At 35.2% G+C, this 14,931-nt stretch overlaps 1 protein-coding gene across 1 annotated transcript; it reads left to right on the top strand.

Moving 5' to 3' along the window:
• Nucleotides 1-12,785: 12,785 nt before the first annotated feature.
• LOC135801639 (putative odorant receptor 85d) lies at nucleotides 12,786-14,759 on the top strand. Its single transcript, XM_065315097.1, has 7 exons — nucleotides 12,786-13,290; nucleotides 13,345-13,464; nucleotides 13,720-13,814; nucleotides 13,871-14,075; nucleotides 14,142-14,297; nucleotides 14,351-14,437; nucleotides 14,497-14,759. Exons 1-6 carry the CDS (start codon nucleotides 13,075-13,077, stop codon nucleotides 14,414-14,416), a joined length of 858 nt encoding a protein of 285 aa, XP_065171169.1. The 5' UTR covers nucleotides 12,786-13,074; the 3' UTR covers nucleotides 14,417-14,437; nucleotides 14,497-14,759.
• The last annotated feature ends 172 nt before the right edge of the window (nucleotides 14,760-14,931 follow it).

Below are 14,931 nucleotides of genomic sequence, written 5' to 3'. Positions count from 1 at the left end.
GAGCCTCCAACAAACTGTTATTATTATTATTATTATTATTAATTAGGTATATTTTTATTAATATCATTGTTGATGGTCACTATCAAAATAATTTTATTAATGGCATAATCACCATAAAAATAAAAAGTTAATTGCTCTATGCCAAAAGGCATGTATTGCTTGAGTATTTTTTTTTTTGTTAAGTGACGGAGTCGAGATTGCAGAATTTCGTTGCAAAATTCCTAAACTAGAATTTATTTGCAAAATGTTCAACATTTCTTTGCACCTGAATATCACATGCTGTATTAAATTCGCCTTATGCACATTGTCGTAGTCAAGGAAATCGAAATAAAGTTATTCACATAGTTTATAATCTCATTCACAGCAAATTCTAACTGCGCCACCTATGGTCAATTGATCGAAACTAGAGTTTAAGTTACAATAGCCGCGTATCGACAACGCGTCGATGTATACTTTTAATCGCAAATAACTTTTACAGGAATGTTTTTATGGAAAAAACCAAAGAGATCTTTTTTGTAGAGGGTAAAATTTTGCATTAGAATATGTCTTTGTCGAAGCTGTAGGTTCATTTACTTTGGAGATAAAAAATTAAATGTAAAACGTCAGGAAATCCCATGTTATTTAAATGGAAAAAGTATCATGATTCCGGCACGGTTTAAATTGAGAATTAAGAGCTAATTTACGTTTGATCATTTATTTTAGAGCAAAAACTAAAACTTCAGAGGGCGGCAACAAAAAAAAAATCAATGTGGGAAATAACGGACACCCTAGTATACAGTTTTATACGCTTTTGGATATTTCAAGCAAAGTATTCATGAAAAATTCCAGTAAAACTTTACAAAAAGTTAAGTAAACACTTACTGTACGCTATACCCTCACAATATCGTTGTAAAAACGATATATTACTAAATATTTTTTACAATAACTTTCTATTTTACATTGTTCATAGCTCTATACTTGAGGGGTTAAAACGGTACATATGCTATAATAAATAGTTTTCTATAAAAACATACGCAAACATTCAGAGTAAAGGGTGTTAACGTCATCCCCTATATTACTTTTACCAGAGGGCTACAGATGGCGGTATTCAGTGTTTATAGAATTCTTCTGCGTTTCCACAAACAGAATCAATAATATGTAGGTATGCTTCACAATGTTTCCTAGCCCTTATTTTGAAGAAAAAGTTCAACTAGTATTCACTAGGCATATTTCTCTTAGTAATGTTGAATAGGAATTTTAGACACATAATATTCATGAAATGCTAATGTTATCTAAGCAATAATAGTTTTAAAAATTTAAATCTATTCTTAATATTTATTTTTTCTAAATATTCTAATAAATGAGTAGTATATTTTACGAATATATTTTGTTAAGAAAACAAAATATTATTACGATTCAATGTAAGTTAATTATTTAATTTGTAACGAAATACTTTTATTGCATTTACAATTTACATGTATATATTAGCTTTTCAAAGCATTACACGTACACTTTAAGCACAGCCTCAATTTACCTGGGGAAAAACGGTAGCCCATTTTGTTCCAAATTTGCCTGCCTAATGTGTCTCTCGAACACTCGACCGCTTAGTGTTTTTGCGGCAGCGCTTAATGCAAAACAACATTCATCATCTATTTGTCAGACGCGGAGCTTATTGTGAAATACGACGAGGGTTTCCTAGCACCTGATTCGCGCACATATCTCATAACTTTGAGTGCGAGCGAGTTTATCTCTTTCGTCCCGAACCCTGGAGGACATTAGGACCCAGTGCATTTTTCTCCATAGCATCCCGTGCAAGTTGTGGACGCACGCGAGCTAAATCTAGAAAAATCCTTAAATCTGTTACCGGACACACGCGAATACCACGAGAACATAAAAACATAGAAATATAACACAAGGCGCAGGCCACACAGGACGATTTATGCTCCAAAGAGGTCTTTATCCTTTTGTGTTTTTCTTTCCGGGATGGATCACCAAAGGATCAAGTGTGGCTCACTTGAGGAGATAAAGAAACAAGTGTTTTGCAAAAATTCTGTTAGAGATTTATGCAGCATAACAAAAAAGACATTTATATTCTTGTTAATATATGCATAACCGCACTTTTAATAAATATATTTAATTACTTTCTGTCACGAGTTGTTACTTTTGCGAAACGCGCTTTAATATTGTTTATTGTTTTGTTCATGAAACGTAATCACCTTTTACTACAAAATATTAATTTTCGACCTGAGCCACGTTGAATAATTTGATAAATGCACAAATTCGATTCCAAAAATGCGCACGGCCGCTCGTTGATTGAATATTGCAGCGTGCCAACCGATTAATTATTTCCGCTAAATTCGCAGCACAGTACGCGGAATTATTAACTCCAGCTTTACGTGTAGTTAATTTACGAACGCACCCGCGTCATTCTGTCATGGTTGCAACCAAATATTGAGCTTGCATCCGCTGCTAATTAGGTGCTTTTAAAAAAAAAGATAAAATTAAAATCACCTTCGGTAATATCATTTCCGTCAATTGTTCTGAATTGATTAATAAGCTAAATTAAAAAGTTATTTCCAAAGAAGAAATTATATTATACTTCTACATTTTAAAGAAGTAAAAAAAGTTCTTCAATTACAATATTGAATAATCATAATTGGATCTTCAGCCATGTCCATCAGTGAAAATGCCACACATACGAGTAGTTGAAAATCACGATTGTGACAAATTGCAAACGGCAAACTAAATTATGAAAACTTAATTTTAAATTTGAAATTCAAAATGCTCGCATGCATTTTCAGCGCAACCCTTTCGTCCTACGCTTATTTACCGCCCGCGCATAGCGTGCTAGCTCTCTTCGGCGCATTGGTGTCCCCTCGTCGTCGCATCAATTTAAATACTCTAGCAGGCACGCGCGTTTGTCGTTTGATTTGCTTGATACGTTGATACCCTTGGCAATTAATGCTGCCTGGATGTGGACGGGGATGCTAGCGTACGTGTAATAAAGCGCAGCGCGCCAATCGGAACAGCGTCGCGCTCGTTCCGCGCTCTAAATTAAACAACGCCTAATTTTGGCGCGTCTCTTTCCATCCGGAGGGCGCTAAATTAAGTTTTAAATTTTTAAAAATCCAATTTTAATGTTTTGATTATTATCGTTCACTAAAAAACGAAAGTGCGCGTTGGAAATATGCGTTGATGTGTTTTTACAAAATAAATTTGCTTTATGTGGAACGCAAAAGTTGTAGCACAAAAATAAATTCTAAAATTAAATAATAAACGTTGACAGGTTTATTTTTAAACTAATTTTTACAACAGTTTTTTTTATTTGTATAATACAGTTTATAATTATTTCTAAAAATAACTACTGTGTATGTTTGATTCACATTTACATAATTTAATATTAAGCTTGATTTATCATCCATAAGTAACACATTTTGTTAACGTTTAATATTAAACACCACAGAACTGAGCTAAAACTTTGCCACGCACCATGCATTAAACACAATTAATAATAAACTAAATCGAATAAGCGAGAGTTCGCCCTCGGTGGAGTGCGCGAGACGGAAATGCTTTCAGCGATGCTTTCAGCCATTCGTTTTTTCATCGCGACGCTGAGAACAAAATTAAATCTGGCGCAGCAAGAATTTTCACCGGCCGGCAAACGGGCATCAAGAGCATGATGAACTAATTTATTAATTCACTTCTAAAGCATTTTTACCTGCGCATATACAGAGTAAAAATTGAAATATGCATTATACGTAACATAATAAACATCATCTATAGCATATAAAAATATTCATAAATAAAACTAACATATTACATAAAAATTATTCTTCTTTTATTTACTTTGTATTTTAAACAAAAATTTAAAACACTTTGTAGGTTAATTCGTTTTCAATTCGAAGAAAATTAAAACGTTATTGATTAATTAAAATTTAAGTGCGTTCGAAGAACCATTTCAACTGTTGGGTGATTGGATGTTAGAGTGGTGTTGAATATTGTAAGGTAACCCGACAGCAAATTGTTGTGCACCAACCTTTTATAAAACGTAGTTGCGTAGTTTATATGCATTGTGCGAAAATATTAATGGAAATATTTTCTATGCAATTTTATGAATAACTCCTGGAAAATATTACGAAATGATGTGTTATATTGCAAAACATGATAAAACAGGTGCAGAATAATTAACAGATGATCTGATTTCACATACCACACCATTCAATATGTGTTTTAATTTGTATTTGTTTCTGTGCAATAATAAATAAATTATTCTTAAATGTTTATAACATCTAAAAATAATACGATTCGTAACTCAATTACTCAAATATTAATTCAGATTGGTGGCGTTTTTAATTAATTGAATTATTCCTGGCGCTTTTACAAGCGGTGCAATATTTTACTTTGATGCAGAAAGTCGTGGCAAAGTAATGTGATTACGTGTTGCCTGAAAAAAGTTGGTTTCATAGTTATTAATATAATATTTTTTAATTAAATTACCTCTGACCTACTAGTTTTATATAACCTCAATTTAAATCTACGCTATTTGGTTTGTCGTATGAAAAGTTGGTATTGGAAAGTTGAACCTCAAGCTCAAGACGTTATCTTGGTTGAAACCTGCTAGCATCAAAGTGAAAATTGGAAATCCGATTATGTGTCATTGTTCGGCAATGTTGCCTGCTCAAAGCAATTATGTCGTGAATCAATTTCTAGAATATACGTACCAATATGAATGCACTTTAGGTAAAGTGTGGGATATTGCACTCATGTAGCTTCGACAAAACAGTTACAAGGACTCATGCGGGCTGCGAAAGATTAATCCATGCTTGGCCGTAATTTATTGATGAATCAGATAATCACTGAAGAGGTGAACCAATGAAGCAAATGAAAATAATTATCCCTTAGTTTCCTTCGAAGGTGTGTAAATTGCGCCGGGTTGACTGTGCCAACTTGGCAATTTTCATCCTTGTTTCTCATTGAAGACCGGAGGGTTCTGGAGCTGATATTTCTTTACTTTGTGGCGTAAAATAGACACGCTTCGTTTGCTCAATCCGGCTTGGAGGAATCGAGGGATAACAGATTGCTAGATCGGCACTTCGATCTTTACTGCTAGTCTTGTAAGGAGTTTAAAATTTTCTTCTTTCAAGGACGTTGTATTACAATCATTAATTACCTTGTTCTGGGAAGCTACAAAGTATAGCAAATGAAATATAAATTCTTTTGTATTTTTGTTACTGCGTATTTTCGTCTAGAGTCAATTCTATTCTGTGTTCTAGTGTAAATTAATTAGTGAAATATTCTCAAATCGTATGTCATAATCAAAAGTATAAAAGTAATTTATTTGCATTTTTTATCTCAAGTTTACACTAATCGGCACTAATAAATTTTTTCTAGATTTTTTTTAAATTTAAAAATTTATTGTACAATAATTGAAACTAAAATAAATTAAATTAAAATTAAATTTAAAAAAATTAAATTAGATGCACAATGTTTGTGTTATTTATATTTGAATCTATGTGTATTATAAAGTTGATTTTAAGTTTTGGTGGTGAATAAATTGATTTCTAAGCTACATATTTTGGCGGTAGTGGTAATATTTCCTTTTATTATATTTAATACATTTCCTAAAAACATTTTTAAAGTTATTTTTTTTATTGTAGTGTGAAATTGTTGACGTTGGTAGCCAGAAACGCAAACTCACAGAATGTTCAATTAGCATGATTAATTCGACGTAAGCCGGTTGACACACAATGCGACCCTTACATCTCCGACCGCGTCACAAAATAACCCCTTACAATATGTTTTGTCATTCTAAATTTTTCCATTGTTCTTGTTTTCCTTTGTTGAACTCTAGCAGTTTTTACCGCAAAATTTACATTTGCACGTGCTTTCGGTGTTTATCCTCACAATTCTCTATTTAGTGCGCTTTGTGAGCTTTTCTCGCCGATCTACCGCTTCGTTCACTGACATATATCAATTAGCAAAAGGGGGAAATGCCACCCGCCGCCTCTGCGGCTGGATAGATGCTGTTCGCCATTCTCTCGCGCACGGAAGCGGCATAGGTGAGCGGCGGCGGTGCCGGTGGTTCGGATCGATATCGTCTCACATTGTTTGTATAGCCGTCATGCGGTGGGCCCGGTATTGTGTTATTAGAATATAGTGGATCGGTTGGATGGTGGATTGTTTGGTGCCTGCGGGGTGCGCGGTGGCAAGGCATTCGGGGGAGATATCTCCGACTAGCCAGACTAGCGATGGCGCCGGGGATGGCGCGCTCATCGTCACCACATAGGTAAAATAGGTGAGTTTCATATTTATACAGGTTGATAAAGATAACAACATTAATTTCAATTTACTCAACATAATATTCTTATCTATAAGTACACTCAAACCCAAGTGTAACAAAAATATTTACGTTTTATTGAAATTAACCGTTAAAGTGTGATCGTCTATCGATTTGCATATAATGAAAGTGTAGATTAGTTTGACCAACAACCCTTAATATCGCATAAACCTTGCGTTAATCGAAAACCCTCGGCGTGAATCACTTTCCAAAACTTTAGATATATAGATTAAGAATTGCGTAATGGTGTTCAAAGTCCCCAAAACCCAGGAGACTGCGTCTCAAGTTTCAAAGGCCACCGGAAGTTGATTGGATTGTTTATTAATTAAATTTGTTGCTTAGAACAATGATTGATAAACTAAGTGTGGGCTTGGAATGGAAGTGCTTCACATCGACATGAAAAACTGTCAGCGTCGCGCAGGTAGCGATAGCGATTATTATTTGATTAATCGATAATTAATTTGCAGTGATTTATTATCTCTGGAAACTGAACGGCACGCAGTAGATCGGTGGAATGCGCAACATTTTATGATAAATCAAATTTTACTCATTAATCACACCAAAAACCCTTCCAAGCTGGTTTTAATCAAGTGATGGACATCAAGATTTTATACTTATAAGATATTATAATAATAAATCAACTGGTTTTTATTTTTTAGCACTGGGAATGTGTATTTGCTTTGTTTTATTGATTTGAGACGCATGAGATGACGTTAATTGTGCATTCATCAACTGAATATGTATCACATTTCACTTTCTTCAGCTACAAAGATAAACCTCTTGCACGTGCCCCGCGCTGCCACCCGCCTCGTGAAATTCAAAAGCGGTCGACGCTCAGACGTCAAAACGCGTTTCGTCCGCCTGGCGGCGCTCGCATTGTCATCACCGCCATTCGGAAATATCCGCGCCTATCTCGTCCGCTTCACCGACATTTCGACACAATGCCTTCTCCGCCGGTTGCCGCCGCCACTATCGCCGCAAGTGGAACGCGCGCGCGAGTAGTGGCAAAATAAAACGCCGCGGAAGGCGCGCGTCGCTGATAATTTCTGACGCGGCGACTTCATACACTCAGCGGCAGCAGTTGCCGTCGTCGCCGAAAGGCAGAAATGGTATAATGAAGATGTCCCGCCACGACTGTCATCATCGTATGCGGCACAAACAAATGCATACTTGTATGTGAGTAGATGTATTCATGCGAAGCAGAAAGAAATCAAGCGGAATCACTGAAAGTTAGAAAATCAGCGTTGTTGCCAAAGAAATGGGGAGATGAAAGTTGAGGAGTTTCTTTTTTGTTTGCTTGAAATCTGGGTTGCAAAGATAGGGCATGTCTCGCTTGTTGGACAAACATTGACAGAAGGCAGGAGTTCGATCGTTCACTCATCTTGACTTTCTATTATCATAAAAATAACAAATCAACTCCAAATATGATTCAATCAAAGCACTCAAAGAAACTCTAGCGTTTTTAAACAGGTAATTTAAGTTTGGCTCAAGGCAACATTGAAACTCTTTATCGATTTAAACTTAAACTAATCAAGTCGGGCAGCGAAAATCCAATATTTGCCATTGACGTTTTAACTAAATTGTTAACAACTCAGCAACTCTGTAAAACTTACTTCATTTCACAAATTTCTGAAAATTCCATAATTACAAAAACTTTCCCTCTTGCCGTTCCTACTTTGCGTTTATCCGCGCTTTATTTTTGAATTGCATTTTTAATGTTTTCAGCGATGATGATGACGTGCTCGCTTTTTGCGAACTTCCGAGTTGCTCGTGCGCGCAGTTTATTTATGCCACATCGATAAAATGTTATTCGACGCAGGTAGTCGTGCACTCGACGCGCTCCCGATGTTCGAACAACTCTTTGGTCTTTTCGCTCAAAGCGGCAGCAACCGGGGATGAACATCAGAGCGACGCGTCGTGTGTGCCCGCCGAAGCGTTCACACGATAGAGTACGCTTGTTTAGCCACCCCAAAACGCTCGCGCATGTACACACATATTCCAACCCTCCCACATCCCACATACGCGCACGCATAAATGTAGCACATATGCTTACACTTTTGTCACTTTGGTTTCGGTTCCTTTTTTTCGGGTGCTTCCGAGAGCGACCACTCTATTTATATAATATGGTTATGCCCTTAAATAGCTCAAGATTTTGAGAAAAATAGAGTTGTCACTATTTTGGATTAAATTTATAAATGGCTTTCAATTATGTTTTAGAACAGAATTTTAAATGTTTATAATTTTAGGCATTGTAAAATTTATCTTAAACTGTATGGTTGATTAAACAAACAACACTATTGAGGATTAGAAGCACTCCACCGGCATAAGGCATTTAATGAGAATAGCTGGAATATTGGAGATCGGATTGTTTCCCAGATGCGCTACCACCTCAACCATTACACATACATCGAATGCAGGTAAGTCCTGTTCTATCCTGCAGCTGAGCATGGACCTTGCCACACCGGACACCAACTACTGGCCCACGATGCATTTACCAGGCAACTCCATCCGGAATCTCTGTTTGTTTCCGGATCATGTGTATACGAGCTTTCAGTTTTACCTGTGTACACGTAACCTGTTCATGTGCGGGATGGTTCGGTCCAATGCAGTGCTAACTTGTTTAATCAGTATTGATTAGACATCAGCCGACTATGTCAATACCTGCTGGCTAACACTGGGCAATGCATGCACTGCCAAATAAAATTCGGGCAACGACTTTTCGATATTATAGATGATATCCATGATTATTATTCAAAATATTTGTAATAATTGATTTGTTTAGCTTGAGATGAAGGTAAACAAGATTGAATATGTGAGTTTGCGGTGTGGGTATGGCGTCGTTGATAAAATCGAGGATTTTGCAGCAGTTAGTTTGGTTTGGCAGTGGAGCGGAATTGGTTCGGCTGGTTCGGTAGAGTTTTGGGTCGATGGAAGTTGCTGTCCGTTACAGACGCTCTGCCCACTCGCTTGATTGGCAGGTATAAAATTAAACGGTACAAATTATGAATACGGGATGACAATGCGAGGACAAAAAATTTAAATTACAACCTGAACATCAATCTCATTAAATTTTTTTTTTTAATAAAATGAGAAGTCTTAATTTTCTCATGTTCTATTTTAATATAGCATATATTATATTATTTGTAATTTGATATTTTTTGAAATACCTATTTTATATTTGATTGCATTTTGGAATGGGTTTGAGTTGGTTGTTTGCATGATTGCATCACAAAATTAATTTGACGCGTTGACAGGCAAGTATTATCTAGATGTGAATTTTTCAAAGTCTATAAAAATAGCAGAGAAGGCCGGCCGACAGAGCCGCAATTCGGTTGAAATAATGGAGGCGTAATGCATTCACAGGACCGCGCGTAAAATTGTATAGAAAACAATTGTGAACAAAACATTTTGTTCCAGCGAGCGGGTTTGCGATGTAGGTATGAACATTATGATGATAATCACAATGAGATGGCATTCATACGTCCAAAAATTAAACTGCATATTCACCGGAATGCAAATGCAACCACTATCACGATTTCACAAACATGTCATGTATTAAAATACTAAACATGGCAAAAAGTTGAACAAAAAGTAAGGAAGCAAGTGGGCCCGCCTCCACAATTTTCATGTTTCCGGATTTGCCTGCTACTGAAGATGCTTTAATTCTTGCTGACGTTTTGTCTGACAGATTTTAAAATGTTGCACGTAGGACTCACGTCTCGTCGCACTCTGCGCACCTTTCTTTCGAGTGGAGATGAAAGTTGCGAGGAGGTATGTTGTTCGTACTTATTTCGAAAGGCGTCCCGCTGCCGCCAATGGTTAGCAAACGTCGACTGGCGAGCGGAGGGTGCCCAAAAAGCTTTTAAATTTCAGAATTTTCGCAGACAGCTTGACAAGGTTGGGTCGGGCATAACTGCTCGTCTGGATTACGTCTACTGTCGCATGGCAGCGCAGCGACGGTGCCGAGCTGCATCGACGTCGCAAGCGCATAATTATAATAATCACAGACGTGACGTGCAACACGCCAAATTTGATAAGAAAATCTGCTCGTCGAGATAATATGCCCAGAGTGCTCCTGATTTAGTACCTACCACTACTCGGAAAAAGACTTATGAAGGAAATTGCTGTGGAATTCTACTTTGTATCAAAATGCTAAAGGTTTATTCAGTTTTATCTATTTGCTTGGTGGTCAGTTAGGGATTTATAACTGTTAACAAAAGTATTATTTCATTTATCTTTTAAAGACTTGTTAGTAAAATATTCATGTTCTATGCTATTATTTTTATTATTAGAGTGGAAATTTAATTAAATATAAAATAAGAGGTATATAAATTTTAAAAAAATTAAAATTTTCTATTTATTAGATTTTAAAATTCGTCATAAATGTTTATTTTCCTAGACAGTCAAACATAAAATATTATTAAAAAAAACAAGATTTTTGGGCTAAATTATATTTTATGTGAAGATATAATAAAACAGTCATAATAATAAATCAAGCTTTTTGCCAATTAGTTGGACAAATCGCAATAAAACTCTTTCATTCCAAATGTTGCTTTTTATTTCGACGCGTTCGCTTTCGTTTCTCGCGGAGCGCCCCCGTTTTCGGTGCCTTTTTCGTTCGTTTATTTTATGATTGCACGAGCAGTAAAACGTTTTACGACTCCTTGCGTCCTACAAACGTCCTGCGCTTATCAAATGCGCGCCCGGACCGAATCAACTGATTGCTAATTCCGTCATGCCGTCATGCCTTCGACGCTTTATACTTTTTATTATACTTTCCCATGCACTCTCGCTGGCGGCTTCAGAGGCAAAGCAGGTGTAAATGTAATGTGGTCACAAAGTCGTACCGATAAGGACGGTGATAAATTTAGAGGTGCTTAAAGGCGACGACAAGGTGTTGATCGGACCTTTCTTAGTCCAAATGTCCTAAAGTCGAAAACACCGAAAAGACAAGAGAACAAAAAAAGATATGAAATGAAATATCAGATTTCATATCAAGAAACTAATAATGGTCTGGTTAGATTTATCGTAGATTTATGTCGGAAATTAATTTATTTTGTTGATTTCTGCGATATTTTCTTAGTAGAAATAATAAAATAGGAATTTATCTCACAAGATATTTTTGTGAGCAGAAATAAAAAAATGTTTTTATTCTATTTTGTGTTAACATGTGTAAAAACACTGCTTGAGTTAGTCTGGAATATGTTTTACTTCTCTACACTTTGTTTCACTTCTAAAGTCGGGAATTCAAAGGAAATATTGACTCGCCACCCATTTTAATTTTCAATATTTGAATATTTACCCAACGAACGTGCAAACGTAGAAATACGCTCGCACAAATAGCACCAACACGGCCACACGCTGAAATTTTAAGATTAAACGCCTGCGCAATATGTGCGCCTGCCGAGAATATTATGTTGAACAAACAACGGCGCAATCTAATACGCCGCGACGCCGCTTCGGAGGTATAATAATCTAATTGAAAAGTGCTCGCGCTATCTTGCAACTAATGTTCCATTACGAGCGAGCCTCGCGCAAACTTTGTGCCCGTTGTTGTCTGCCTAGCCGACATGATGCACCACAAGTTGTCCTCGAGTGAGGGAGTCGCAAAGCGCTAAAGCAGAGCTGTGCAAAGGTTGCGCGTGGGCTGTTTTCCCTAAACGCCCTAAACAAATGCACGCGTTAGAATTACAACAGACTAGACGTGGTGAAATGTTAGTTTTAACCTAATTTTATGGCTTCAGCCGCAAATTGCATCAATTACAGGAATTGCATTTGCACTAATATGGCCTGATTAAGTTTGCTAAATGCGTTCGAGAACAGAAGAGCGCAAATACATTACACAGCATATTGCATCACAATATGGTTATCAACTATCTGAATAACTTTTTTGGTATCAAAGTCAAGCACCAACCTTACCTATAATATAGTAAAACAAGTCGTCAACAACTGTGCTTTCAGATAAAATTTTACCAAATTTAATGGAGTGCTTTTAGCATAATACTATTATTATATAAGCTAACTTTGATGGATTATGAAGCAAATAAATTTATAATGATGAAATGAAGTTTGTAACATACATTAACTTCTCTTTTTTAGCGACCATGCAGTTTTAGAGTGCCTACTTTTAAAATTTTCCCTGATTTATTCGCACATACCATTTTTTAAAATATAATATTACATATTGGTATATTCGAAATTAAAATAATTGAATAAAGTAATGAAATAAATATGAGGGAAAGTTGCTAATCCCACGCATGTCAATATACACTATATGCCAATTATGCGTAATTTTAGTATGATATTGTTTTAATTGGCATCCTCGACACGTGATACTTGCGAAGTAATGGCAAAATTAATAAATTAATATTGACATGACTTTAATACACAATGCGAAACTATACGCATATTCCTACAAAATAATTTATAATCAAAGTGGTGTTATTCAAAAAATTTATTTTATGTTTTATAAATCTATAAATTAAAATATTTGTTTGTTATTTATTAAAAAAATAAAAAGTATATGTTGCGTAATTTATTTGGTGGTTTAAACAAAGTGTATAGTATTTACATAAATTAGTAATGCAATAATCGTAAGATAAATTGAAGCAAACACGCGCATTCATTTCTCAAACATAGAAATTAATTAAATTAAGTTTACTGTAATTGTTCTTTACCATCTTGTATAAATACTGTTTTGCCTTGTATAGTACAATTAGTTCCAATTTCAGTTTTCAAAAAATTACATACAAAAAAAAATGAAATACGCTAACATTTTAGACATTAGTTTTTTCTCATTGGGCATCAATCGACAACGTCCTCATGACAACCCAAAAATCGCAAATGCTATCTGCATTTTCTGGCTTATAGCCGCGGTTTTTTATTGCACGCTATCAACAATGTTGTTGTTTCATCTAAATGGTGATGTTGATCTACTTGCGAAAACTATGGAAGGCATGACAACATTCTTGCAGGTTAAATTATAAACCAAAACAAAATGAACAAAATAATTATTTTTACATTTACAGATGTTTATTAAATCAACACCACTATTATTACATCGCAAACGTTTTTTGAAACTCTACGAGCAACACAAAACATTTTGGAATCCCGATTTATTTCCTGAAACATTACAGAAGAAACTGGAGGTGACATATAAAACATCCTACTACGTTTCTCACATATTTCGCGCATCCGTGTACTTCACGATGTCTCTGTTTTACATACAACCAATTTTCAAAGAAGGTGAATTGTTGATTACATGCTACGTACCTGACTATACACACGCATACGCCGTGATCCTCGCATTTCAATATGTCTACGCGTTTGCTTTTGCTTCGTTTGTCTGCGGTTTTGACATCTTATACGTTGCGTATGCTGCACATCTTGTGGTTCAGCTACAGATAATCAACTATGTTTTGGAACATCTTGACATTAACGATCCAAAATACCTATCAAAGTTTAGAAAGTGTATGGAGCATCATAAATTTATACTTAGGTATTATCATCTTTTAATTTTCATATAATTTACGTTTTGATTAAATTATATTTCAGTTTCACAGCTGAGATGCTGAGTATTCTAAGTATTCCACTTTTGGGTCAGTACATCTTGTCAATATATTTGAGCTGTATGGAATTGTATCTTTTTGCTGACAGTCTTGGAAGCCCTGAGCGATTTATTCTAAGTGTTTTCTACGTATTGTGCCTATATGTACAATTTGCATTGTATTGCTTTCCAGCTACCGAATATACCGCAGAGGTTTTTTTTAACAGATCTTGTTATTAGGGTATAAAACACTAATTTATAAAACACTGATCATTTTAGGCCGAACGGTTAGCGACGGCTATTTACAGTAGTTCTTGGTACAACGGACCTGTGTCACTTCAGAAAAATGTTGGATTTGTCATTCAGCGTGCCCAAAAAGAATTCAAGTTTATGGCAGCTGGACTAGCTGAAATTAATTGCGAAGCTTTTGTTGTCGTGAGTAGTATTTCTGTTTCACAAGTTTTATTTAACAATAATTATATTTATAGGTGTTTAAAACATCACTTTCGTTTTACACTCTAATGCGACAAATGAAAGAAAACGTTGATGGATGAAGGTGCAATTATTCATGAGTAGTAAATTAGATTCTTGAGCAAAAATTCAATAGCATATTTTATTTTTTTTTAAATTTCAGTTTTTGGTGAGAATTTTAGAGCACTTAGGAATTACAATTGAACAACAACAAAAACATGATAAAAAGTCTCTTAAACTACAACATAACCGTTACAAGCATATTTAAATATTTTAAATATTATAAAAATTATCAGATTTTACTGAGCCTTTTACGGCATTCTCTAGGGCCAAAATTTGCCAAAAAAAGAAAATGCACTTAAAAAGTAATCTAGTGTTATTTGTATCAATATATGAAATAAATTCGAAATATTTATTTATATTTAATATAGTGCCTAAAATTATTATTATGTTTTAAAAATTAAATTTTCAACTATGTGAACTTTATTCATGATTTGGACGTCAATTTTATTTGTACAAACAAAGGAAAACAAAGCACAATATTTAAATTTTATTACCAATCGCGAGGTTTCAATATTATTTGAATGTTTTGTTCAAT

This window comes from Atheta coriaria, unplaced genomic scaffold, assembly GCF_025399875.1.
Source record: "Atheta coriaria isolate IRGN ID8LTWV9N9 unplaced genomic scaffold, Caltech_Dcor_3.1 hic_scaffold_11_pilon, whole genome shotgun sequence".
NCBI classification, from domain to species: domain Eukaryota; kingdom Metazoa; phylum Arthropoda; class Insecta; order Coleoptera; family Staphylinidae; genus Dalotia; species Dalotia coriaria.
The sequence above is the reverse complement of the archived record's forward strand: the minus strand, read 5'-3'. Positions and strand labels throughout refer to the sequence as shown.